Source organism: Rissa tridactyla, chromosome 20 (assembly GCF_028500815.1).
Source record: "Rissa tridactyla isolate bRisTri1 chromosome 20, bRisTri1.patW.cur.20221130, whole genome shotgun sequence".
Lineage (NCBI taxonomy): Eukaryota > Metazoa > Chordata > Aves > Charadriiformes > Laridae > Rissa > Rissa tridactyla.
In genome coordinates, this window is record NC_071485.1 from 4578623 (window position 1) to 4603162 (window position 24540).

The following is a 24540-nucleotide window of genomic DNA, read 5'->3' on the forward strand; positions in this document are numbered from 1 at the left end:
GGATGAATTAATAGGATTTGCATGTCACCCTCATTCTGTACTTTCTTTGCTGAGTTACACTGCAGGAATTTGAAAGGCAGGGAAACTATAGAGGTGTGCATGTGTGCGTACTCAGGAAATAACACACTGCATTTAGAATGGGTCTTGAAGCTGACTTTAAAGGAGCAACATTTCTGTAATGTGCCCATGAGATGTTACCTTCTTCTCCAGTTGATGTTTGGTTACAGGTTCAGACAAGCGGATTTCCTGGGAACACCTCTGCACAAAAAGACAAGGCTGGAAACCTCCCAACACCACACAGTTGCCTAGTCCCACTGACTCCACGTCGCTACTAAACTTTTAAAGCTGGCCCAGCATAGCTCAGGAACCCACAGCTGCATCAGGAAGGGAATTCAGGGCTCATTAGAGTACCTGAGCCATAATGATTGTGCTCATTGAATTGTTTTCTGCCTATTGAGACCCCAAGAGTCACGTTGAAGCAGATGCCAGTTCTGCTTCAGGCTTCCAAGGGGTAACATTTCACTTTACAGACCACATTTTGCCATTCGGATTCTTCTGCCAGTCTTCTTTCAAGCTAAAAGAGCACTCCTGCTCCGAGCGCCTTGAGAAATTTCAACAGATATTCACGATAGCAAAAGGAGGTGATATTGGATTGCTGAAGGCTCCTTTCCCTCTTTCTTCTCTAGTTCACACATCTTTTCCCTGATACTGCAACTGCTAAGCAATATCATATTTCTCTCCGTCTTCACTGTATTTACAGAATGACCGAATCCAACCTAAGGTGCCCCTCTACTTTAAAGCAGAGTTGAGTGCTGATCATTCCTGGATAGACTTGGAATCTTACGCTTGACTGAAATTTTATCCTTTAAGACAGGTCATGCTATGTCTTGAGTTACTTTTACACTTGACACTAGCAGTCATTAATTACCATCTGGCTGATTGACATATCAGTGAGTAGCAGCAATATAATACTTTCCCTAACACTGAAGCCTTCTCAGAAAAGCGTAACTGGACTTGACACACTTATTTTGGACTGCTTATCCCTTGGAGAGATTTGTTTTGTATTTATTCAGTTTCTGTAAAACTGCCACCCAAGCACTATCCCCTTGGACATGAGCTGAGAGCAAGGCATGTGGAACTTGACTGCAGCATGGGGAATCGGGGTGAAGAGGAAGAAAGGGGCTTTCATTAAAAAGAGAAGGAACACATCATGCTTTCAAAAAGTAAATAAATCTTTTGTAGCCTGTCAATATTTTGGAGCTGGGAACAGGAGGAACTTAGAAAGACACTCAAAAAGTTTCTCCAAATAATTCTATGTGTATATCAACAACAGGGAGAGGTGCTGCTGATAGCACATATTGAGAGACATCTCTTTTGGAGCTGATAGCTGCCTTTTAGTGTATGGAACCCACTACCCCAAGAAATCAGAGAGGCCCACTGATTAGCAAATTGCTAAAATAGGAATAGACACGTATAATTCTCAGGGCACTGTGTAATTCATCACATCACCAATCTCTGCAACATTTCTTGTGCCTTTCTCTGACACACACGGCCTTGACCATTGTTAAGGTGAGATTAAGTGGGTTTACCCTGGCTGGTAATCACTTTGTTACGCATCGACGCCACTAAATATGACAGGACGTGATACATCTACTTACCATAGACAGAAGAGAATCCAAGAAGCTGCCTGAGAAGATAGCTCCTGCAGGGTCACCAGTGGCGGAAAGGTGATCTTGGTCTGGAATCTCAGAATTGCCGCTGGGAGCCAGATTAATAAACTGGGCATTTGAAGACTATATCAGAAAAGCAAGGAAAAAAGAGGAAACATCTTAGCAACAGAGACAAGCCATCCAGAATCAGAAACAAAAGTTAATAAATTCAGTTTGCTGTTCTGTGTCCAGCACTAGCCACAGCATGCAGTGTTAGCAAAGAGGAACAAAACGTTCAGTGCTGTTAACTGATTGTGCAATGGCAGACAATAGACACAAAGTCCTAAAACTAAGTTTTAAGGTATCAGACCATAATTAATTTACCTGCTTTGAAAAAGAATGGAATAATCTAATTTCTTCCCCTCATTTTCCTGATTTAACAGAAATATAATTACTAGTTCTATTGGCTTAAATTGGGGTTACAAAGTCCCTTTTACAGCTGTCCTACTTTACAGGAATCTTCACTAGTTTCTCAACCTTATTCTTGCTGGCTGAGATAGTCATGCAGAATTCCCCCTACTCTGAAAGTGATTCCTCCTTAACTTTCTTTTCTGTTTCCAGGGAACTGGCTAAGCACACCCAGGCAAAGGTCCCTGCTGTGCTACTGAACACGCTGGGTATGTCCTGGCACTCCAGCACCACCAGTAAGAATGCTGAGGAATGACAGCAGCACAGCAGGAGACTGAAAGGAATTGAGATCAAGAACCCATATCTTCCCATTAAAAAACAGAGTGCGAGCACAACTAACTCTATGTGAGTAATGACTGATTTCTATTATGTCCCCTTGGGTCAGGAAGCGTTTCAGTGCATCATTTTTAAAGATGACTAAAACTAGCCAGAATCACAATACTATTAATGTCTCCTGTTGTCTTGCAGTGGTGGTGTCATCCTTCAGCCATGTGTTCTCAGTACAGATATTTCACCCACTCTGGATTTTCGAGTTGGCCCTGCATATGGCATTAATCAGTATGACTCCACTGACTAGCTTGTACAGTCTGGGTATGAAAAGCATGGCCTCGCAGCCACAATAAGGGATACGCTTTATTTCTCCTCGCCATTCTGCTTCTCCTTTATATAATTGCAGGATTCTTATTTCTTTACAGACCACGCTGCTGTTTCTCAGATCTCTGTCTCCTTATGGTAAGGGTTTCTAGAATTGATTGTTTCCAAGGAATAACCATTTATAAACACGCCTCTGAGCCCACTGACCAGCTCACAAGTTCAGAACTTGCTTGACACGTTGGACTGTGCTCACCTTGGTGGATCTGAGCCTGCAGAAACCCCATGCAAAGCTTGCTGTTTAAGGGGCCTCACATCAGCCTCATGCAAAGGGGCCAGTTTAGCATTTCTTCTTTTTCTGTGTTTCTCACCATTGGGCAAGGAAAGCAGCAGTGTGTAAGAGCAGAGGGACAACACAGAACTCTCCTGCTCCTCAAGGCAAAAGCCCCCTTTAGAGGAGTGCAGCCCCTGACTACGTGCCATTACCTCCACAGGTGCCACACACCCTTGGGACCAGGGATTTCAGCTGAAGGTACGAAGGGTCTTAGCTTCTCTTATGGCAGGTTTTGAGCAGCCACAGTGCTAGCAATGTGTATCCTATTGCTGGCTTTGGTATGTTAAGACACGCCAATGACACAGATGGGCCTTGGCCAGCACTCAGTGTGCTATGAAATAAGAAATTGCCTGAAATGAGCAAAGCCCTTACAACTTAAGGCACATTAGTACTACCCTTCTCAGCTTGTTTCTAGAGATAGGTACAAAAGTGAGCATTTGTCTAGATCAAGGTCTACCAGAGGGACTTACAGGAAGCTTATTCAACGACAAGAAAGCTCCAGCTGTTTTTGTTTAGCTGTTTTGTGCTTCCAGGTTTTAAATTCTTGGGGTTATTTTGCTTCCTAGCCCTTCCCTGTAACTCAACATATTTCTACACCGTTCAAGACTACAGCAGGGGCAGGCATCCATGTGCTAAGGGACTGGGCTCGATTCATTATTTTGTCAAAGATCTGACATGACTAAAATCCAAGTCATGTCAACAGATTGCAGATGTTTTCCCCTCCACTGACACACCACATCCTGTAGGGAAATCACAGGGGTGCAATGCCTGTCTGAAGATGTTAGCTTGACTGCACAATATCTTCTCAGAGGAGCTGGGCCTCAGTAGCCAGCTCAAAACATTTCTGAGACTTTTGGACCCAGCAGAAATAAAAGCCTAAACCACAGCACAAGATATCTAAATATCACTCTGGGAAATTCAAGAGTTCTGGAATAACTCAGAAGGAGGCAACATTATCTTATCGTTATTTTCTGCGTCTTTTTTTTCCAGTAGCTCCTCAGTGTTTCAGTCTAAGGAGCACACAGGACTGAACAGCCCACTGAGGTGCTTAACGGCTTCTGGGACGCAGCTCATCGGGTGCACGTTCTGACTAAGCAGTACACCAGAGCTTCATACAAATAAGATACTGCCAGTGCCCGTGACAGGCAAAGGCTGCTCACTAGCCCTGTTCCAGCTGCAAACCTCGTGAGGACTGGAAAGCAAGGACCCCACATGTGCTGAGTCCACACATCATTTTCAAGCATTGCATCAAAAAGAAAGAAAAAAATAAAAGCCTGAGTGAGTCAGGGGCCAGTCATGATGTCTAGCAACATGCTATACTAATTCGATGGGTACATTCTTACATCAGCACTTCAAATGCAGTTACACGTTCATGTCCCTGGGGAGTGGCAGCCCAGCCACACCACTCTGGTGTGACACTGACTGCTACGTCACTAGTAATCGGTTAATCGGCACACATGTTCTAATTAACAGATCCAGTTTGTGACCATCAGGAGATGAAGACAAAGACAGCCAAGAGCAGCATACAAGAACTCCATGGGTTACTTCAGACATAGGCCTTTGACACCGTCCCCCCACAGCATTCTCCTGGAGAAGCTGGCAAATCATGGCACAGACGAGCGTACTCTTTGCTGGGTTAAAACTGGCTGGATGGCCGTGCCCAGAGAGTTGTGATTAATGGGGTGAAATCCTCCTGGCGGCCGGTCACCAGTGGTGTCCCTCAGGGCTCAGTTTTGGGGCCGGTTTTGTTTAATATCTTTATCAATGATCTGGATGAGGGGATTGAGTGTACCCTCAGTAAGTTTGCAGATGACACCAAACTGGGTGGGAGTGTTGATCTGCTTGAGGGTAGAAAGGCTCTACAGAGGGACCTGGACAGGCTGGATCCATGGGCCAAGGCCAACTGTATGAGGTTTAATAAGGCCAAGTGCCGGGTCCTGCATTTCGGTCACAACAACCCCAAGCAACGCTACTGGCTTGGGGAAGAGAAAAAGCTGCCCAGCAGAAAAGGACCTGGGGGTGCTGGTGGACGGCCAGCTTGACATGAGCCAGCAGTGTGCCCAGGTGGCCAAAAAGGCCAACAGCATCCTAGCCTGTATCAGCAATAGCGTGGCCAGCAGGAGCAGGGAAGTGATGGTGCCTCTGTACCCGGCACTGGTGAGGTCTCACCTCGAGTGCTGTGTTCAGTTCTGGGCCCCTCTGTACAAGAGGGACATTGAGGTGCTGGACCGTGTCCAGAGGAGAGCGACCAGGCTGGTGAGGGGTCTGGAGACCAGGTCATATGAGGAGAGGCTGAGGGAGCTGGGCATGTTTAGCTTGGAGAAGAGGAGGCTGAGGGGAGACTTCGTCGCCCTCTACAACTCCCTGAAAGGAGGGTGTAGAGAGGTGGGTGTTGGCCTCTTCTCCCAGGGGAATAACGACAGGACCAGAGGAAATGGTCTGAAGCTGCGGCAGGGGAGGTTTAGATTAGATATTAGGAAGAATTACTTTACTGAAAGAGTGGTCAGGCACTGGAACAGGCTGCCCAAGAAGGTGGTTGAGTTACCATCCCTAGAGGTATTTAAGAAACATGTAGATTTGGCACTTCAGGGCATGCTCTAATGACAGAGATTGTAGGGGGGTTTGGTTTTTTTTGGTGTGTGTATGGTTGGACTCGATGATCTCAAAGGTCCTTTCCAACCATGAAGATTCTATGATTCTATGACATGAATGCAGGCTAGAGAGGCTGAGCGTTGTGGGCTCGGGGGTGTGCTGGTCTCTGGAGCAGAACGCCCGTGCTCTCTGGCCACTGTGGCATGTGCAGGGACCCAGCCAGGCAGCGCACCCCAGGCGGTCACTGCGCAGTGCCTTGTACTGCAGATGGTTTGGAACAGACTCTGTCCTTTCACAGCCACTTATACAAGCGAGGAAGCCTGCAGCTACCCGCCCGTAATCCAGAAGAGGAGAGAACCATCACCAGTGTTTCAGAAAGACAAAGGGTGGAACATACAGAATTAGGCCTCGCTTCACCCCATTTCATTGTGGGATGAAAACCCAGCATACAGTCTCACTCAGTGCTCTTCAAATATCATCAGAGAGAGGAAAGCATGGCCAAAGGACAAGTTAGATTTCATCTGGGCAGAACTGCCTCTTTCTCCAATAAAAATAAGGGTAAACCAGGCAAATACACTTCTGATTTATCAACCTTAGTGAAATATGTTAGGATAGGTGGCATGAATGCAGGCCACGGGAGTAGAACTCAGATTGCCTGAGATCCAGTCCAGTAGAAAAAAACCAAAGGACATTATCTGTCTCCTAAACGGATGCTTTGGAGTTTGGCTACACATGGAGACCTTTGTAACACTTTGTTATATTTATTCTCCTGATAAACCATCCTGACTCGTTCAAAGCCAGTGAATTAACATCTAAGTCAAACCTTTTAATGTTCCTTGGACATGTAGTGCTTGTCGCGTTCTGCCTGTGAATTCTAAAAAGGGCCTGGGGTAAATAAATAATGCAGCATGCATATTGCTTCTGTGAAATTTGTTCTTAAAGAATAACTTACTCAGCTCTGTAGTGATGGGGATCCTTTTATAACATGGCTGTGATTGATTCCCCAATGCTCTTGCTCTGAAAACAGCATCTGTAGAAACAGTCAATAGCAACATGAGGAGAGAGGGAAGTTAGTAGAAACAGAAAGGCAGGGAGAAAGAAAAGGAAAGAAACCAAGGCACAATGGTTCAGACGGCCAAATGCAGGAAATCTCATACCTATGCCTAAAAATAATGTCATTGTCATGCAAAAATCCCAAAGCGTTTCCTATATTTAGAAAGTTTCTTGCCTTGGTTTGCTTTTCCAAGGCTCACTTTATTCACTCAGAGCTTCAAAGGATTAAAAAAGAAAAGCTCTCCTGGGAGCTGCTTATTGACATCATAACTAAAATATAATTACCCTCTGTGGAGCAGCAGTGCTGGTTACAGTGTTGTTTGGCGCAAAGCCCCCACTAAGCCAATTTGCGGTCAGAGGGCTTTTGGGGTGGGGGGGAGGTGTTTTTTCCTTCCCCTTCAAGAAAGCTGTACATAAATAGATGGGACGTGCTGTAGGAATGAAAGCAAAAGCAGATACCATATTTTTTTTTTTTAAAACCTGGCAACCAAAAAGACTTAAGAGAGAAATCCAGAAGTTCCTAGAAGCATGTGTCCTTATTTCCTTCCAGTTCGCACCAGCTAGCTCATTTAGTAGAATCAGTACCAATTTGAAGTCTGCTTTCTGTGTTCTGATCACATCCAATCTTGTCTCCCTTACCATTATGTCTAAATTTGTCCTTTGCTACCTAGCACAGCATCGGGGTAACCAAGTATTAATAATACTACCTATTGCACAAGACAGTATCAAAGGCTAAACTCCACTAAAGATTTTGCTAGAAATGGAACTTCTTCCAGTTCAGATACTGTATAATGGATCCTCTCTGCTTGGAGGAGCACGTGAACGTTGGAGATCAGAGCCCCTAATGGGTTCCTAGATAGACAGTGGCTCTAATTAACCACCTCTGAGGTTAGGCAATGGACTGCCAAAAACCTCATTAGAGACGTCAGGCATCACAATCCCTCAAAACAGCAGAAAAAGGCCTTCCCAAGTATAGCAAGGCATGTCTGAGTGCACGCTAATGGCAGCAACTGAATGCCTGAAATGAATCATTGCCTTTATTGTACCCTTCCATGTACTGAACTGGCTGATTTGAATGTGTGTCTGATCATTGCGGGCATAACTTTTTCTTATGTCAATATTTTTGCTATGAAACAGTACACAGCGCTCTACCTGAAATCTCACAAACTGGCAGGGTGCTATTACAAAAGATTACTTAATTGCAGATTACTACTGTACATTTGAATTTCAGTATCTTATTAAGTTGTCAGATTTAATTACCATTATATGTTTAGATTATGCCACAGATTATTTAGTTCGGTACCCAGGTTTGCCAACCTGTTTGCTTTGTGACATGACAGGGTGATAATTACAGCATTACTGGAAAACCTAAATTTTTCCATAGGAAAGACTAGAAGTCCTTGTCATCAGCATTGACCCTAGTAAATGCTCATTCTTGCAAATATAAGTAATGTTTACCTCTGTGTGGGTCTGGTTCTCTAAAACCTGCTTAATTCTCCACCCCACGAGAGAGGTAATGGGCAGAACAGGCCTGGGTTTGTTGGGTGTGAAATGCCCACAGCGAAATCCAGAACCACAGGAAATCCAGAACCCACAGGCCCAGGGAGGTTGTGGAGTCCCCTTCTCTGGAGATTTTCAAGACTCACCTGGATGCAGTCCTGAGGGATGTGCTTTAGGCAATCCTGCTCTAGCAGGGGAGTTGGACTAGATGATCTCTAGAGGTCCCTTCCAACTCTGAAGATTCCGTGATTCCGTGAAATGCAATTGATTTGGGCTTTGTCACAGCCTCCAAAGTGAGACTATGCCTGCTGCAATGCTTACCAACGCACCTCGACTGTTAAGGGGGTGCAGGGCCTTTCATCCAAATAACTATTTTCCACTATGGTTAGGATACAAAATGCTATAGCTTTGTCTACAGCATCAAAGCTGGGGATGAGAAGGGACGTGGATGGGTAAGGTAGCCAAGTCCCATCAGCAACGGCAGCTACTAAATGAGAAACATCAGCCGCTGTCTTTTCTTTTTAAATCAGATAATAGTTGCCTAATCATCTTGCTTTAGAAAACTCTCACAACTATTCTTCTCTCTTTTCCTACCTGTTACTAACATTAATTGAGGACACGCTTCTTGGATCCAAAGTTTGAATGCAACTTTACCCTTTGCCTTCAAAACATTAGATCATGACCCAGAGGACTGCCGTGCTTTTTGGATCTCCCCTATATGCATTAGTTTCCGCTGTTCATTTTCCTTTCCTTCACAACTCCTCCTAGACATTTCTCCTACAAATAGGAAGGATTTTCCTGAACATGCTGATCTTGCAATTTTGCAGCTGAAGGCACCCACTGGCACATGTACCACACTGGTGGAAAATGCCAATTTCACTGGTACACTGTAATTAACTACTGCAGCGGTGACCCAACACCAAGTTCTGACCAGCACGGGCACAGCCTGGCTACATTACTAGCATTTGCTGTTCTTATTGCTTCCTACCAAACTTGACAGCTACCAAGTCTGGAAAATTTCTTGATACTCTCTGTACTGTTGGTTCTTTTCTAGCTGAATCTGTCTTCCATGCTCTTATATAACTTAAATAAGGCCAGTGGCCCTACTCTCACTCCTTGTGCCCACAAAGAAAAAATTATATTCTGATAAAAGCCAGCTTGTATCTCTCTTTTCCCTGAAACTTTCCTCATTTTCTGACCCCCATGAACTATTTCACCTGAAGGCCATCCAGTCCATTGGGACCAGCTAAGATGAGCTGATTTTATGAGTGAAAACTTTGTCTTCTCAGAGATAAATTCCTATAAAATAAGAATGGCGAGGGAGAGCAGAGACTGGAACAGTGGGAGTAGGGACGCGTACATTCTGTTTCCACTTGGGGCACCTTGATCCAAAACTTGGTCACAACAACCTATGAGTACACATTCGTAATGCATCTGAAGACCTTCAGAGGCAAAGACCTTAAATAGTGTGAGACATAGCCTTAATCTTGCAGTTGTATCTGAAAAAGCTTCTGGTATGAGAATCCTAACCTAAAATTTTGTTCCTGTCATTCTAAATAATGACAGAACAAAGAAGAAAATGGGCTGGCTTTTGTATCGACTCACCTAACGAGCCTATGAGGAGAGCGTGCTTATTTTCACACTAGCAGATTTAATGGCTGACTTGAGGAAGAAATGAAACTTGTGTCTTAGCCTTATTTTGCAGATATATCTTTATTCATTGATGATGATATCCTGTAACTGAACACTGCTTTTCTGTCTGCAGAAAACACTGCAGTGATGGTGATGTGGTGACGGTTCTGACAATGATACACCTGGTAAATTGCCTAACCAGCCATGCCTCCGCTGAGCCAACCGATCACACCTGAGGTCTTCTGCTGGAAGGAGACAAAGCAAGCCAAAAGCCACCACCCCAAAGAGAAACAAGTAAATATGAACTCTGCGAGGCAGCTGGGGAGGGTTTTGATGAACAGATGCTCACATCTCTTTTCCATACACACATTGTAGTTCAGAATTCTGCACTCCATGTACTACAATTTTAAGTGATAAAGCAAAAAATGCTGGAGGGGAGTAGGACAGTGATTGATAGGATGAAATATCCTTTTTGCTCTGAGTCTCCCTCTTTTCCATATATAGGTATAAAGATGCAGTAGGTACAGTATTTGTACCTGTCACTATAGATGGAAATACATAAATTACATATAAAAGCACATACTATTTACTTTCTTTCTATATACAATCAATAGGTTCATACATCTTTATATTTATGTAGCAGTAAATACATTAGATAAAAGTAATCTGTTCAAGTCACAATTACCTCTTACTCAAATATACTTTATAAATAATTTGTCTTCTGTTCCGATTGTATACACTGTATATTGATATTTTTTTCTCTAGTTATTATTAAAAAAACCCCTGTCTCTGCCTCACTCTAATTTTTTCTTTGGCACAGTGATTGTTTTAAAAGCCTAGAATGATAATAAAGTATAAGGAAAACACTTAGGAGAGCTATCCATTTCTCAGCCCATCTTCAGTTAATTAATACTCCACATTCTCAAAAGAAGGACAAATCTCAGCTCCTTCGCCAAATTAAGGGAGGAAGAGACGCAATAAATACTCTACTGGGCTGAAGCCCTTTTTGCTTCCATTGCAGTTCTGAGCTGCAAGCTCTGTTTGTCAGGAACAGAGCACCCACCCTCTCAAGCCTCAAGGGAAAGGTGTTATTTTTCTCTTTTTGAAGGATGGAAGGGGCCTCCACTCACACGTGCTTTTGCAAATAATACAGCAGTTACCAACACTGGTTGCCATTTACCCTCCAGCCATGGTGTCTTTACTGGAAACCCTGAAGCACTCAGAATTTGCAGAACTGGCATATTTGCAGGAGCAGTGCTGGCTTATCACTCCTTCCTTCCCTTACCTGTAGCTACAGAAACTGGACTAGGCTGTGCAGCCGGCTATGCTAAAATGGACTTTGGATCCTTTTTAACTTACATATTTATATTTGTGAAACACAGGCTATGGCTCAGACTAGTGACCTTTCCATTCTTCCCTCCTTTAGCTCCCATTTTTGTCGCATCATCATGCTCACAGGCAAAAGGAAGCATGCTTACCTTGCGGGGCTGAGCTGGACTGGATCAGATGTTCAGAGTGGTGAGGATGCTTTCCGTGCCCCCCAGGGAAGGACTGCTTGAAGCAGTGGTGTTGAAAGACAGAATGGCACATGCAGCACAATCCTGGACATTAACTGCCCTCAGACCTCCACAAGAGAGAGCACTGCCCTGATAAAACCAAAGAAACAGTGATTTCACAATGAAATAGTGATGAGAAGAAACCTCAGAAAGTTGAACACTAAGGATCTTTAATGGTGGAGGGTGAACATTAAATTTGTTTCAATCTCAGCTGGCACAAATGCATTCTGGAAACATCTCCGAAGTTTGAGCAACTTTGGAAATGGGGAAGTGTCCAATAAACTGCAAGTCTAGACCTGTGAATTTTATTCTCTGACCGAGGATTAGTGCTCAGTGCTTCTGCAGGAAACCAGAGGGTACCAAGACTCTCCCAGACGAATAATAAATATTTAAGAAGGGAAAGTTGTTCAACAACAGCTTGGATTCAAGCTCAAGTCTAGAGCCTGAGATAATTTTGGTCCTTTTTGAATCTGAATTGTGCTATCACCAAGAAGTTTAAAAATGTATTTAGAAATGTGCATGAGAACTACAGAAAGGAAGGAAGAGGGAAAGAGAATATGCAAAAAATTCTTACTGAGAATAACCACAGCTTTGGGAAGTTCTGAAAAAATTTCCATTCTCTTTGCAGATATTCCAAAGACCCGAGAAAAACAATGTCTTTCAAGTCATGGTAAATGAAGTCCTGCAGCCCAGTCAGTGGTGATTGCATCACCAAAGATGCAGCCCAAATGTGATCTTGAAGGTTCAGTGCTGCTTGGTCCTTGCAACTCTAAATTTAAATCAGAATTCTGCTAAACCAGCTACTAGGTTTATTTTTGATTTTTCTCTTCAGTTAGAAAGACTTAAGCCATTTCTTAGCTGTGTAACATCTATGGGTAGAATGAGACTATATATAAAACAAAGTATCTCCCCTTAAGTATTTGGATTTCATGTGTATCCTACAGCAATAAAAAAAGAGTCATATGTTGGCGTAAAACATCAAAAATGTAGAACGAGGCAACAATACTAGTTTAATGCCAGAAGCTTAATAACGACTTTGGCATGGTCTTTTTTTCCTGGCTAATTGATCATGTTTCTCAAATGAGCTAATTATTCTGTGAAACATACCAGGGAGCGGGTATCGCTTGGTGTGGTGCCTCATGGTTGGTAGGTGGGATGGCCCAGGTGGCCAACCAGCCTTGTCAGAGCCCTTGCATTAATGGCCAACCAGCCAACCAGGAGCTGCGGGGTCAGTATATCCCTGCAATCTTCACTCCTTGGCAGTTTTTTTCCAGAGAGAAACAAGGGACTTTGTCAGCAAGAAGTTTCCTGATGAGAGATTAGAATCATAACCAAATTAAATGATTGTCTCTAACTAATTAGATTAGTTTAAATTGAATAATGAAACCTTTAGCTGTATTTAATGTAACATGCCTGAAGTCCAACGATTAGTCTGTTGAATGAAGCTAAACAATTAAAAACACAATCTATTTTATAGCTTATTTTATAGGAACAATTGGAAAAACTATTACTGCTGAAATCTGCAGAGGAAATGCACAATTACAAGACTAAGAGGAGCAGTCAGTATAGTAAATTAGCAGCAGGGACAGGTGAGCCATTCTGAAGACACTAAGGAAAGACTAAGGCCTTCCTACCAACCTGGGGCCAAGACCTGGCCATACCTGACATTTATTATATATTACTGAAGTCAAGGGAAAAAAAATGCATTAATTCTCAAAATCTGTGCCGTATTAGACCTATGGTTAATTATTTTTTTAAAAATATTTAATAATGTATACCTTATGTAAAAGTCAGAGGACTACATTTTGATATGTGTTTGGATGCCCCGTGTTTTGCATGGACATCAAGGAGGAGCTTCCATAAGGTATATCCATCTAGCTGTCCATGGCTTCCAAACAGAATGAAATGCTGAAGTGTTATGACAAATCCCATGGGAGTATACTTGCACCTTTCAGCACGTAAACAACTTCTAAGTTATAGCTTTTAAAAACCTAAAGCGCAGTCTGGGACTTTGTCAAGCACCCAACTCACTCCCAAAAATGCACCTCCCAGGCCTTTGAGGGCTTGCCTGTCCCAGAAATGCGACTGCAAAGGAAGACACTGCAGGAACATGAAGTGCAATAGCTATTATGCACTAATTTCCTTTGTGGACATTCTTAATCCTCATAAAGAGCCCCTTGCACAGACTAGCTTAGCTACACAAAAACACTCAGTACAAAACCGAAGTGGCACATGGGGAATTAGGACACACTAGCAGTTGTAAGCTTTTTCCTCATGTAAACCTGTCTGTAAGATCTTTTCAAAACACTACCCTTCAATTCACAGAGCTGAGCTTCCAGTCCTATTGGGATATTTGCCCATTTGTAATGACTAATCCTATTTTGGAGGTTGCTGGGCAATAGGGTCCTTTTATTTGCTTGGAAGGAAGCTGCAGCATTTCAAGCAGCATGAATTCCAGCCTGCTACAAGTCTCCCAGCTGGCAGAACAGCTTGAACATTCTGTATTTTTGATGAAATCTTTGATCACCTCATTGCAAGATTTGGTTGCCTACTCTCAGCTCTCTGGCATCTCTGAGTACAACCTGCCATTTCTAGATGGGATTTGTTCTTTTACGAATTAGACACATTAAATAAATAAACCAAACTGTCTTAAAGATATCCAGATCAATAATGTCACAGACACAGGGGTCTGGAAACTCAACATACACATTTTAAAATAAAATAAATGTCAATCAGACCTTCCTTTGTCCACCTGCTGAGATCCTCTCCTGAGGAGACAGGGTGCCTGCCCTACTTTAGATGAACACGGAAGGCATTACTGATCCCTTGTTACCTTGGAGATGTTTCTCTGTTCCCAGGTTACCACCTAAATTACAAGGGAATATGGCCATGGAATGAGCCTTGAAGCTCCCACCACTGCAACAGAGTCTCTACATGACCCTGGTCAAGATACTTTATCTGCAAAATATCCTGAAAAAGGGGGTAATGGTAAACCTTCAGCCTCTCTCTTCCAGGGCGGGGTCTGTCTCTTACCTTTGTATATGAAATCAAAGTTAGAAATTGGCTAAGATAACACTGCAAAATAAACAGAGTAAACTAGAGAGTGATGTGCCCTCCACCCAGATCAATGCATTGAAGCTCCAGCTTATCCTGAGGAGAATAAGGAGGAAGACAGGTGAGGATCCCAAAAGCAAATACCCCACACCTACCAGAAGAGCCTCCTGCAGTGAAGAGCATCACACCAGTGGAACATTCCTGTTGCATTTAGGATGACTCTGCTGTTCTCTCCTTGGCTGTCAAACCCCCTAAAACAGAGAGAAAGACAGAACAACCTCTCAGCAGTGGTAGCTACAGTTTACCCAAGCTGAGATCACATCTCCAGCTGCTGCTGCAATGCCCTCTTCATCTACATCATAGCTTTCATGGCTCACACTAGCAAGGAAGAGTTAGGATGTATGAATCACGTGCTAACCGTGTCAATACAGGGGGAAAAGGGTTGTGTGGAGAAGAAATTCCTTTGTCAATGTCAGCTGAGTGAGACAAACATAAGGAAAAATATACTGCAGAGTGCTTCCTTGAATTATTGTATTAGTTGTGATGTTTATAGCTGTTTGGACTTGGCCCCTAGGATTATTTTAAATAATGAGTTCTTCAGTAGGGACATTCATTGAAGCAATATTTATATAAACATGGTCTTGATTAAGAGCAAAAAGAAGTCAGCAGGAATTTTTCCCTTGTCTACAGGGACTTTAAATTAGGCCCATATTGCAGGATATTCTTAGAGGCAAATTTCAGATACGTAGCTGTGTTTGTGAGCATTGTGTTAGTTCAGAAGCAGCAACAAGACCACGTGAAACAAAAGCCATTCAATCAGATGCTGCTCTGAACACCAAACTGCTTCAAAGGACTGCTCCAGAAGAGGACTGCTGGTGACCCTGCTCTGGCAGGGGGTTGGACTAGACGATCTCCAGAGGCCCCTTCCAACCCCTGCCATTCCGTGATTCTGTAAGTCATGCACAGTTGCAGCAAGGAGTTTCACAGGTATACAGCAGGTTGCATGAAGCATTTTTTTTTTTATCAGCTTTGAATTACCCACCCTTCAGCAGAATGAAAGGTAATTTTGCATCTCTGACAGGGAGACGCTTCAAACTGGCTCTCCTGAATTTAGCAAGCTAAATTGGTACAAAACTGGAGGGAAAGGGGAGCAGTACCCATCTAAGTCTCTGCAGTGTCTCTACACAGCCCTGTGCTACCTGCAAGCAATTGCATCTATTATCCTTGCGTCTCCTCCTCAGATAACGAATCCTTAGGCCGGTGATTAAATGGTATTTTGGCAAGTTAGAGACTATCTTCTCACAAGCTCCCCTACTTGACTCAGATTTACCAATCAATCAATGCGTACAGCTCTATCATAATAAAGCCATCATCTATATACACAACCTGTCAGAAATGACAACTCCTCATTCTAATATTATGGGAAATATATACGCCTTGGAGAACACCTGTTGGATCCCTAAACTGGGAGATAGAGGGAAAAGACAGCAGGAAACCCACTTCATCATGATGGCATCCACCTTGCCAAAGCCAAGCACGTTCTGACTTAACAAGCCATTCTTTAGTTAAGGGTTCCTTCTGCCATACACTCTGCAAATTACATGATTCTTACGGAAATCTGATTTTCCTGAGAGACTCGTAAATCATCCTGCACTGGACTCTGAGGAGCTTGAGGATGAGGGCACTGGAACTGACATGCTGTAGTACCCGACAGAGACAGAAATAGTCCCTGATTGAGCTACAGTCACTCACTACAACCATTAGCAGGTAATCTGGGTCACAAATTGACTGTGCTGTGGGTGCAGAGTTATCCCTGTTGTCTCTGCACGAGTCTGGAAAGAAAACAGTTGCATTCACATGAGGCTGTGCATTGCCATGCCCGTGTTACCTCCCTTTATCACATTCTTATTTGAGATCCTTACCACCTACACTGCACTGAAGAGAATATCAAAAAAGCACAAGACCACGTTACCAAAGACCGTCCAAGTGGAGCTGACCTACAAAAGCACGGATACTTCGGACTGGGGCATTTCTGAAATGTGGTCCTTGGGCTGAACTTTTGAAAATACTGTTCCACAGTGTCAGGTGCATAAGCCACTGGTGTAATCAGCCTGTGCCCAACACGCTGATGAGCTGAGTCTATTACAACAATAGCCCACCATTAAACTCAGAAAAATTTGGTTTTATACTGCAAATAACTCCAGTTCAATATCTCATATATCATCCAAAATGGCAGTTCAGTCCAATGTACCAGAGCTGAACTGAGAGTGCTACGAGGTAAAACATTTATTTTTTGCCTGTTTCCACTGCCACAACCTAACATAAGCCAGTCACTCATGTTTCCATGAATCAAAGTAGATAATGTAGCTCTCAGCTACACCAGAAGATGGTCAGACACATCCAAGATGTTTCAAACTTCCTTTGAGGACTAACATAAGTGATTAACAGTTGTCTATAGCATTAGAAGGCAGGGAGTGGAAGTCCTTTTATCAAATTGTTAGCTGCCAACAATTTCCCACTGACAAGCTATCTTTAAATTCTTCATAATGCCTTTGCAAAGCCCTAAAGCTTTGTCGAATCCCTCGCCTGCCGTCTTCCGACATCAGCTCTTCCACTCCCTGTCATGGGAAAACATGGCTACAATGAGTCTTAACATCATGAGTACGCTTCGAGGTCTGTGCTCATTTGGTTTGCCTTCTATGCTCTAAGTACAGAATAGCAGCAAATCCTCAGGAATCACAGCTTATTTCTGTGTCCTAAATTTTGCCCAGAGAGAGAGAAACGCTTCTACAAGCCTACTCCACAAAGCACCTGAGGACAAGCAAGGCCTGGAAGAGTTGTAGAGAAACCTACACACATGAGAAATCTGTGCGCAGAAGTCTGCGGAGAGAAAGCCCCCTGAGTACTGCGCGACGCAGGCAGGTTGTTCCAGCAGCCGGATCTGGAAAGCCCCAGCCCACCAGCACAAATGCCCCGACGGCCTCCCCTACCTCTGTGCCACAGCCTTGGGATGATTTCACACTTGGCATGTGGGCTGTTCGGTTCACATCCCATTTGGGAATCCTCTTACTGTTTTTTTGAATCGCTCCCAGATCCACACATATGCTAACCTTTTCCTTTAGGGAGGAATGGAGTTTCACACACACAATGAAAATTGCCTGTGAAGGCTGCTGCAAAGCCCCTTTTCTCACTCCCAGGCCCACACGGTGAGAATATGGTGCTTGTCTGGACTTGGCTTGTTCATCATCATGGATTATATCGCTCCAATCACAATGCATCAAAGCGCTTTCCCTGCCTCACAAGGAACTACCAGACTTAATTAATTGACACAGAGGTATTATGCGTCATTGCAAAATGTTATAGTTTAGAGTATTCCATCCAATAATTAACAAATACATCAGGCAACAAGTAAAACCAATCTTAAAATGAGTAGTTAAATTTTTCTTAATTACATCCACTGAACCAAATCTGCCCCTAAGCAATGCACATGTAATCCCAGTGAAGTCAGTGTGGTTGTACAGAATACACTAAAATAAAAGTCATCTGTAGTTATCATCTATATTGCACCAATACTTACAGTCTCCCACTAAGTTTAGGGACTCCAGTGTTATTTAGAGCTGTAAACCCGAGCAACAATAAAGGTAAACTAAGTTGAACTGAGAAAACACCACAGAAAGAGCCGTGTAGCATTGGGACTCACAGAACACACAAACGGAAGGGCTGAAGCTGAGCCTAACAGACATTGTCCAGCACCACATCTGAAAGTGGAGCCAAGATCCTCTAATAACAGGACTCCAGGTGACGATGCCTTAGGAAGTACCCCCAATACCTGCGTGGCAAAGTCTGAAGAGTTGGCAGTATGGGAGAACTTCAGAATGCATCGGGATGACTGGACTGAAGGGTCTGAACGTTGAGCTCCCTGCGTTAGGGTCTATCGCACTAAAGAAACCTCGGAGTGACAGCTAAGAAAAGACACCTTCTGCTTTTGTTATCTGCTCTCCACTTCTGCATCCAACCTCCATCCAAATCACCTCCCTCAGTTAACACTTTACTATATAAGGAGATGGTGCTCAGCCATAGGTAGAAACCAGGTGTGATAACTCCCAAACTTTTGCAAATTAATATAGCACAGTTATCACGGGGAGGCTGGATACTACTTCTGCAGGCAGATCTCCTGTGGCTGAGCTATGAGCCATTGTTTCTGACAGAGAACAACAGCTCGTTACTCATAACATCCCTTGTGAAATCTTTGCTGAAGTCTCTCTCTCCCCTTCTGAGGGCAGAGGAGGGCTAGATAAAAACGCAGTCCTCCTCCTCAGCATGGACAAGTGTATGTGTGTTCTTCTGTTCTTCCACAGCTACCTGGGCTGGGCACAGCTTGTATTTTAAAAACTAAAGCCGAATCCTGCTACCCACACACAGAAGAGAGGCTTGCTTTGATTCCAGAAAGGCTGTTCAGAGAGTAAGACAGCAGACAGCCTGAGTAAGGGTGGCAAAATTCAGCTCCTAATTATTAGATTTAAACCTTGAAACAGTTGTCATGTATGAAGGGACAAAGTAGAATTTGGCAAACAGGAAGGGAAGAACCAAATCTTCTCATAATGACAAATAATCTCTGAAGACAACCTTGTCATTTTTTGAGAGCATCTCAACAATTTCCCGTTTTTATTTTTTTGGTCAATGCTTATCAAAATTTGCATGGCTAGTTAGTGCGTTAATTTAATTATGAGCAGCATTTATGAACAGCCTGATGGGGGATCTGCAGAGGGCAATAGAATCTGTTCTTGAATTATGAAATTGCACACACTCACACATCTGGAAGCCGTCATGGGACAGATCACTGTCTTGTAAATGCGTGTTGAGTGTTACAATATTTTACTAAGCACTCCCAATCTGTCAAGGTTTACAGGAGAGTAGAGACTGGGAACATTTGGGATCATTTGCGGCTTAGAGCCATTAGCTACTTCCACCCACTTATTGTGACGTTATTAATAGCAAAATAATCTAAAGAGCAGAACTTGGCTTACTCAAGATCTTAGATAACAGAAGTGATTTTCACTAAGGGCCAAAACCAGGGAGCCAGGGCCCAGCTGAAGAATAGGCTACGCTGGGCAGCACAGCCTTATTTTTGGCGGAATTGGTGGTAACTTTGTGCGGACTCTGTTCCTCAGAGGACTTACCTGCAGACCTAGCCCAGCCCCGTTGTTTCAGGTCTGCATAAGAGGCAGCACACAGTGACACCACGCAAGAAATAACCAGAGGAGAAAATGCTATGAACCAATGTGATGTTGACCATCCCTTACTAACTGCCCTCTTCAATGACGGTCAATGCTAAGAAGGGCATTAAGCACCACACACAAGATAGATAAATTTACACTTCATTAAACCACGGGCAGTGTAACAAAAGCTATCTGCCAGAACAGAAAAATATGTGAGCTGTACCTCTACACTATCCCTACTAAAACTCAAGTTAACTGGCTAAAAACCAATGCCATTATGCTCGTATGACATCCAGGGATACATCCAGGGATGCTTGTGACTGCCGTATCAGCATTGCCAAGAGTAAGGGACATCCTAAATTCTCCTGGACTCAGAGACAGAGACCAGAATGGCCAATTAGCTACCAAGATTCAAATCCTGTAGGACTCCAGTTCTAGCCTGGCACACAGGAATGGGTTTCATCCCAGGAAAAGCAATCCCCTGCTGCAGGAATTGGGACTTGGCCTGTGAAAGGAACTTTGCACAAAGTTTCCTCACCTTCTGGAGCCATAACTCAATGAAAAGATTTGGAAGACTCCGAAACTCCATGGAGCTTTTGGCTTCTTGTTAAGCCATTGCATATCTGTTTAACTTAAATCCCCATCCAATCATTAAATATGGGTGTTTTCTTTTTTTAATGGGTCATTATGATGTGATTTATGACATTGGTGTAATTGTCAGAATTACTGTGGGTAATTAAAATATGAAATGCATGCTGCCAGAGGCTTCAGTCACTCTCAGCACCCTCATTAAAAATCAGGAGCTGACCAAATTATAAATAGACTGGTTTGCACAAGTTCACAGGGAAAGCTAATTATGAAACGTATCCTTATGCACTCAGAACTCACACCATCAGTCATGCAAATTCTTTAAGTGATTATACTATTGTATAACGTGGAATCAGATTAGTACGTACAGGTGGGCGCAACTCCAGTTACAATGCGCAGTACAACTGTACTTTGCATGGTGAATGTGAATCCCTAAAACTCTTACGCAAGCTTGATGAGAGATGTGGGACAAGGGCCTGGGGAAGAGAGAGGTGGCGTATTTTCACATGAAATATAGAAAAAAAAAGACTGAGGAATACAGGGAGAGGCTGCAAAGGATAAAGCTCTCTGATCTATAATGTCTCAGAGAAACGAGAGAGGCATGTGAACACAAGGGAAGAGAGCTTCAGAAAGAAGCTGGAACAAACTTTGGATTAGTTGACTAAATTCATAAGGAATGGCAGCTGGCTAAAATCACAGGGAGTTCAGGTGCCAAATACAGTGAGCATGAATACAAACTGAAGTTAAGAAAAAATTCAATATATAAGGGTGGGCAAGGGCTGAGACCTTTTCTTTCTAGTATTTTGAATTTTTTACTCTCCAGAAGAGAAGGAAAAAATAAAATAAATGGAGGGCTATATACAAAATTCAACCAAAACTGAATCAAGAAGAAAATCACTGACGGAAGAAGAGGCCTGTTAGAGTTATCAGTAACATCTCTGGTGACTTAAAGCCCAAATGGAGTATGCTGCTGCTTATTCTAGGGTTTCAAAAAAAAAAAAAAAAAGAAAAGAAAAGATAAGATAAAGTGAAACCCCTCTTCCACTGTCAGTAGACAGACATGGTTTTCATGCAAAGAGACAATGCAGTCTGTACAAAACAAGTTTGGCAGATTTTGCACACCATGGAAGCTAGGTTTCCAGTGTCAGAAATCCACTAAAATATCTGCTGCATCACAATGATTCGTCAGCTTTATCGGTTGTGCAAGTTTCAGTGACAATAAGACCTCAGTGTTCCATGAGCAAGATTCAGCCAGCCTGCATCGACAGAACAATTGATTGGGGTGCTTAAAGATCCATTTATACCAAGAAGAGTCACGTTTCAAAAATGATGCTGATTCATATTCTGTGTACCTGTACAAGATTCTGGGGGTTGAAGATTTGAAGAGAGAAACCCTGTGGGGAAAGTATGCATGGACGATGTCTCCCACCTGAATTTTTTTAACTTCAATAAACCCAATTAACTGCCTGTGTATTTACCAGCTTAACCATCACTCCATCCAACCTGTCACCCTGACTCTGAGAAGCAGTGCTCAAAAATACACAGCAAGAAAGATGGGATTTCCCAACACAAAGTGGAATGCAAAATATTATTGCCTCTTCCTAGAGGAGCTCCCTGCCTAACATCAGTTCACAAACTTCCGGTGTCCAAAGCATCTGTTCAACTTTTCTTATGTGTCCCAACCTCCAGAAATGCCATTTGTGTAGTTCAGGAGGGACTCTTTTTAGAATTCTACCTGTGAAATGTTCGAGAGGTACCTATAGGCATCCACACTTTTCCGTGTTTCTACAAATCCTCTGAGGTTTGGCTGTCACTGAAACACCCCTTCCATGGCTCTCTCCCATTCTAGCAATAAAAGTAAAGCTGAAGGAACATGAAACTTGTCTAACTTGTGAGGTTTTTGCTATGCCAACAGACTGCTAAATTTTCCACAGAGCCCCCACCCTGTAGCGTAAATACCAGGTAGTGATCAAAAGCACAATGTGCCTGCTGACAAAAGGGATCTTGCTCACTGTAACAACACTTTCTCCACCTCTATCTATCTCCTTTTTCTTGAGAACACAGTTTTACACTTGTCCTTCATACAAATAACCCGAGGGTGGGAATTATTCAGAAGGCTCGTGTTTGACACCCCATCTGTTCATTTCTGACAGCGATATATAATGTAAGGCTATAAAAACTTGAAAAATAATGCAACATAAAAAGGGATTGACTCGGCTCCAAGAGGCCATAAACGGTAACAAATACCATTGTATGATTTATTTCATGCTGTAATCTTTACAGTAAGTCATCTTTCAGACACTTCCTTGTGACAGGTTTTAATAATATTAATGCCCAGAGCAATCCAAATCATCGCCAATAGACATATTTATCAAGCTGCCAATCCAAGTAAATGAAATTCTATAAGCAATAATGTAACATGTTTAAAGGAAGCTAATAAAACAAGTCAGGAGAGAAATATTACTGCAAAGTATGCTCTCTCTAATCCAGCCCTGGATTTTATACAGCCAAAATGCAAATCTTTCCCTCCATGATTTATCACTCCAAAAATACCAATGACCTTTTCAGGAGCTCTTGCACAGCCCTTCTCACACATTTATAAAGATTGTGATGCATTCTGCCAGATTAGCTGAGCTGGAGCGCTCAGCATTACTGCCTTGTTTTGCCCTACCTTTGGATTGGGAAGTGATTGGTCGCATCAAAGAGTAGGATCTTAAGTCTTTAAGATTTATTAAAGACTGACAAGCCTTAACACAGGCTTGGCAACTCAGCAGGTATTTACGAGCAATTATCCAGGCACTAGATAAGTTACAATTAAAAGGGAGCTAAAACTTGGTTCTTTAACCTGGTTTCTCTTTTAATCTAATTCAGTTTCTACTAATCCATTGCTTGGCTGAAGTGACTCTACACCAGGGCAAAGGGAAGGAGATGCCGCAGAGTTGTGTACGCATGGAGCCTTGCTCACCAACATTCTTTCATGCCTCACTAGAAACTTAGCAGGAGCGAAAAAACAAGAGTCAACAATTCAGCAGAACATACACCATTAAATTTCTCATGCCTTAGGCAAGAATGTGTGGAAAACCCATGACTAGTAAAGCAAGTGTATCGATGCAGGGGCTCAGAATTGCTCGAGGAATCCTAACAGGTCTTTATGGATTCACTTCTAGATGAGCTTTATAGGTCTTAGGGTACTTCTGTATCGGTTTGTGACAACTGTTTTGTTTGGTTGGTTGGTTGGGTTTTTTGTTTGTTTGTTTTTTAAATGACACTAAGTTCTTCCCCTGGATATAAAGATCTGCGTATTCTCAGTGAGGGAAACAAGAAGAGAAAGGAAGAAGCGTACAAGACAATATGTGCAATACGACGGAAGATACCTTTCATTAAAATAGTCTAAGACACCAGCAATATTGGCAAGATCTGAACCAAGTATGTGTTTTGAGTATTATAATAGGTCATGCCTAATTCTTTCCCACTATACCTTATTGAATTTCCCTGAATTATGGTTTGATTACATTCTTCATTGATTAGCCCCCATGCAAATCTTGTCTCAATCTCAGATGCAAATTTTTGTTTAAAAAAATAATTGGAATTTAAGTATTTAGCCGGCTAAATGTCCCAATAAACACAGCTATTTTCAAAGGACCCTGTAAAGGGGCAAGAGGGTAAGCATCCAAGTAATTTTAAAGGCACTGCCTGCAGGACACAGTAGAACTAATCCCTGTGGTACATACGGAGAACCCTGAAAATTAGACTTGCATTAAAATGTCTGCCTTCCCTGGATCAGATTGCAGTTTATCATCCTAAATCGGATGGGGCTTTTTTATCAGCAGAACACCCCAGGTGGAAAACCTCACTTTAATCTGAAAATGGGCAATTGGATCCAATTCTACTTTTGGTTTAAATAATAATAAAAAATTACTTGGGATTAATTTGAGAACTCTAGTGTTAGGGAAAGTCAGCCCCAAAGAGCTGTATTTTGCATTGTGAGGTTTCCTCTATGACTTTCGATAACTCATTTCACCCTTTCCTACTCCCCTTTGCCCTCCCACTCTTTGTCTGCTCTTTCTATTTAGACTGAGAGCTCTTTAAGGCAGAAACTGCCTTTTACCATGCACACATACAGCATCCAGCCTAACAGGATCCCAGTCCCAGTAGAAGCCTCAAGGCACCGCTATAATACAAATAATAAATACTGCAACTAATAACAGTACAGTAAAATGTTTTCCCCAGGGAAGTGTTGGAAGACCAGTCCCTGGTGTCATTTAAAACTAAGCACCAGAAAACAGACCTGCACTCACTGGATA

At 42.8% G+C, this 24540-nt stretch overlaps 1 protein-coding gene across 1 annotated transcript in view; it reads right to left on the reverse strand.

Annotated features, from left to right (window-relative positions):
• The window catches only part of KCNU1 (potassium calcium-activated channel subfamily U member 1), a 177966-nt gene that overhangs the window by 130222 nt on the left and 23204 nt on the right, over positions 1-24540 (reverse strand). The window contains 10 exon segments of the mRNA XM_054180933.1: positions 1659-1793; positions 2633-2637; positions 6587-6664; positions 8287-8307; positions 8513-8521; positions 11318-11465; positions 11950-12144; positions 14585-14604; positions 14607-14680; positions 16953-17047. Of these exon segments, the coding sequence (XP_054036908.1) occupies positions 1659-1793; positions 2633-2637; positions 6587-6664; positions 8287-8307; positions 8513-8521; positions 11318-11465; positions 11950-12144; positions 14585-14604; positions 14607-14680; positions 16953-17047 (780 nt within the window).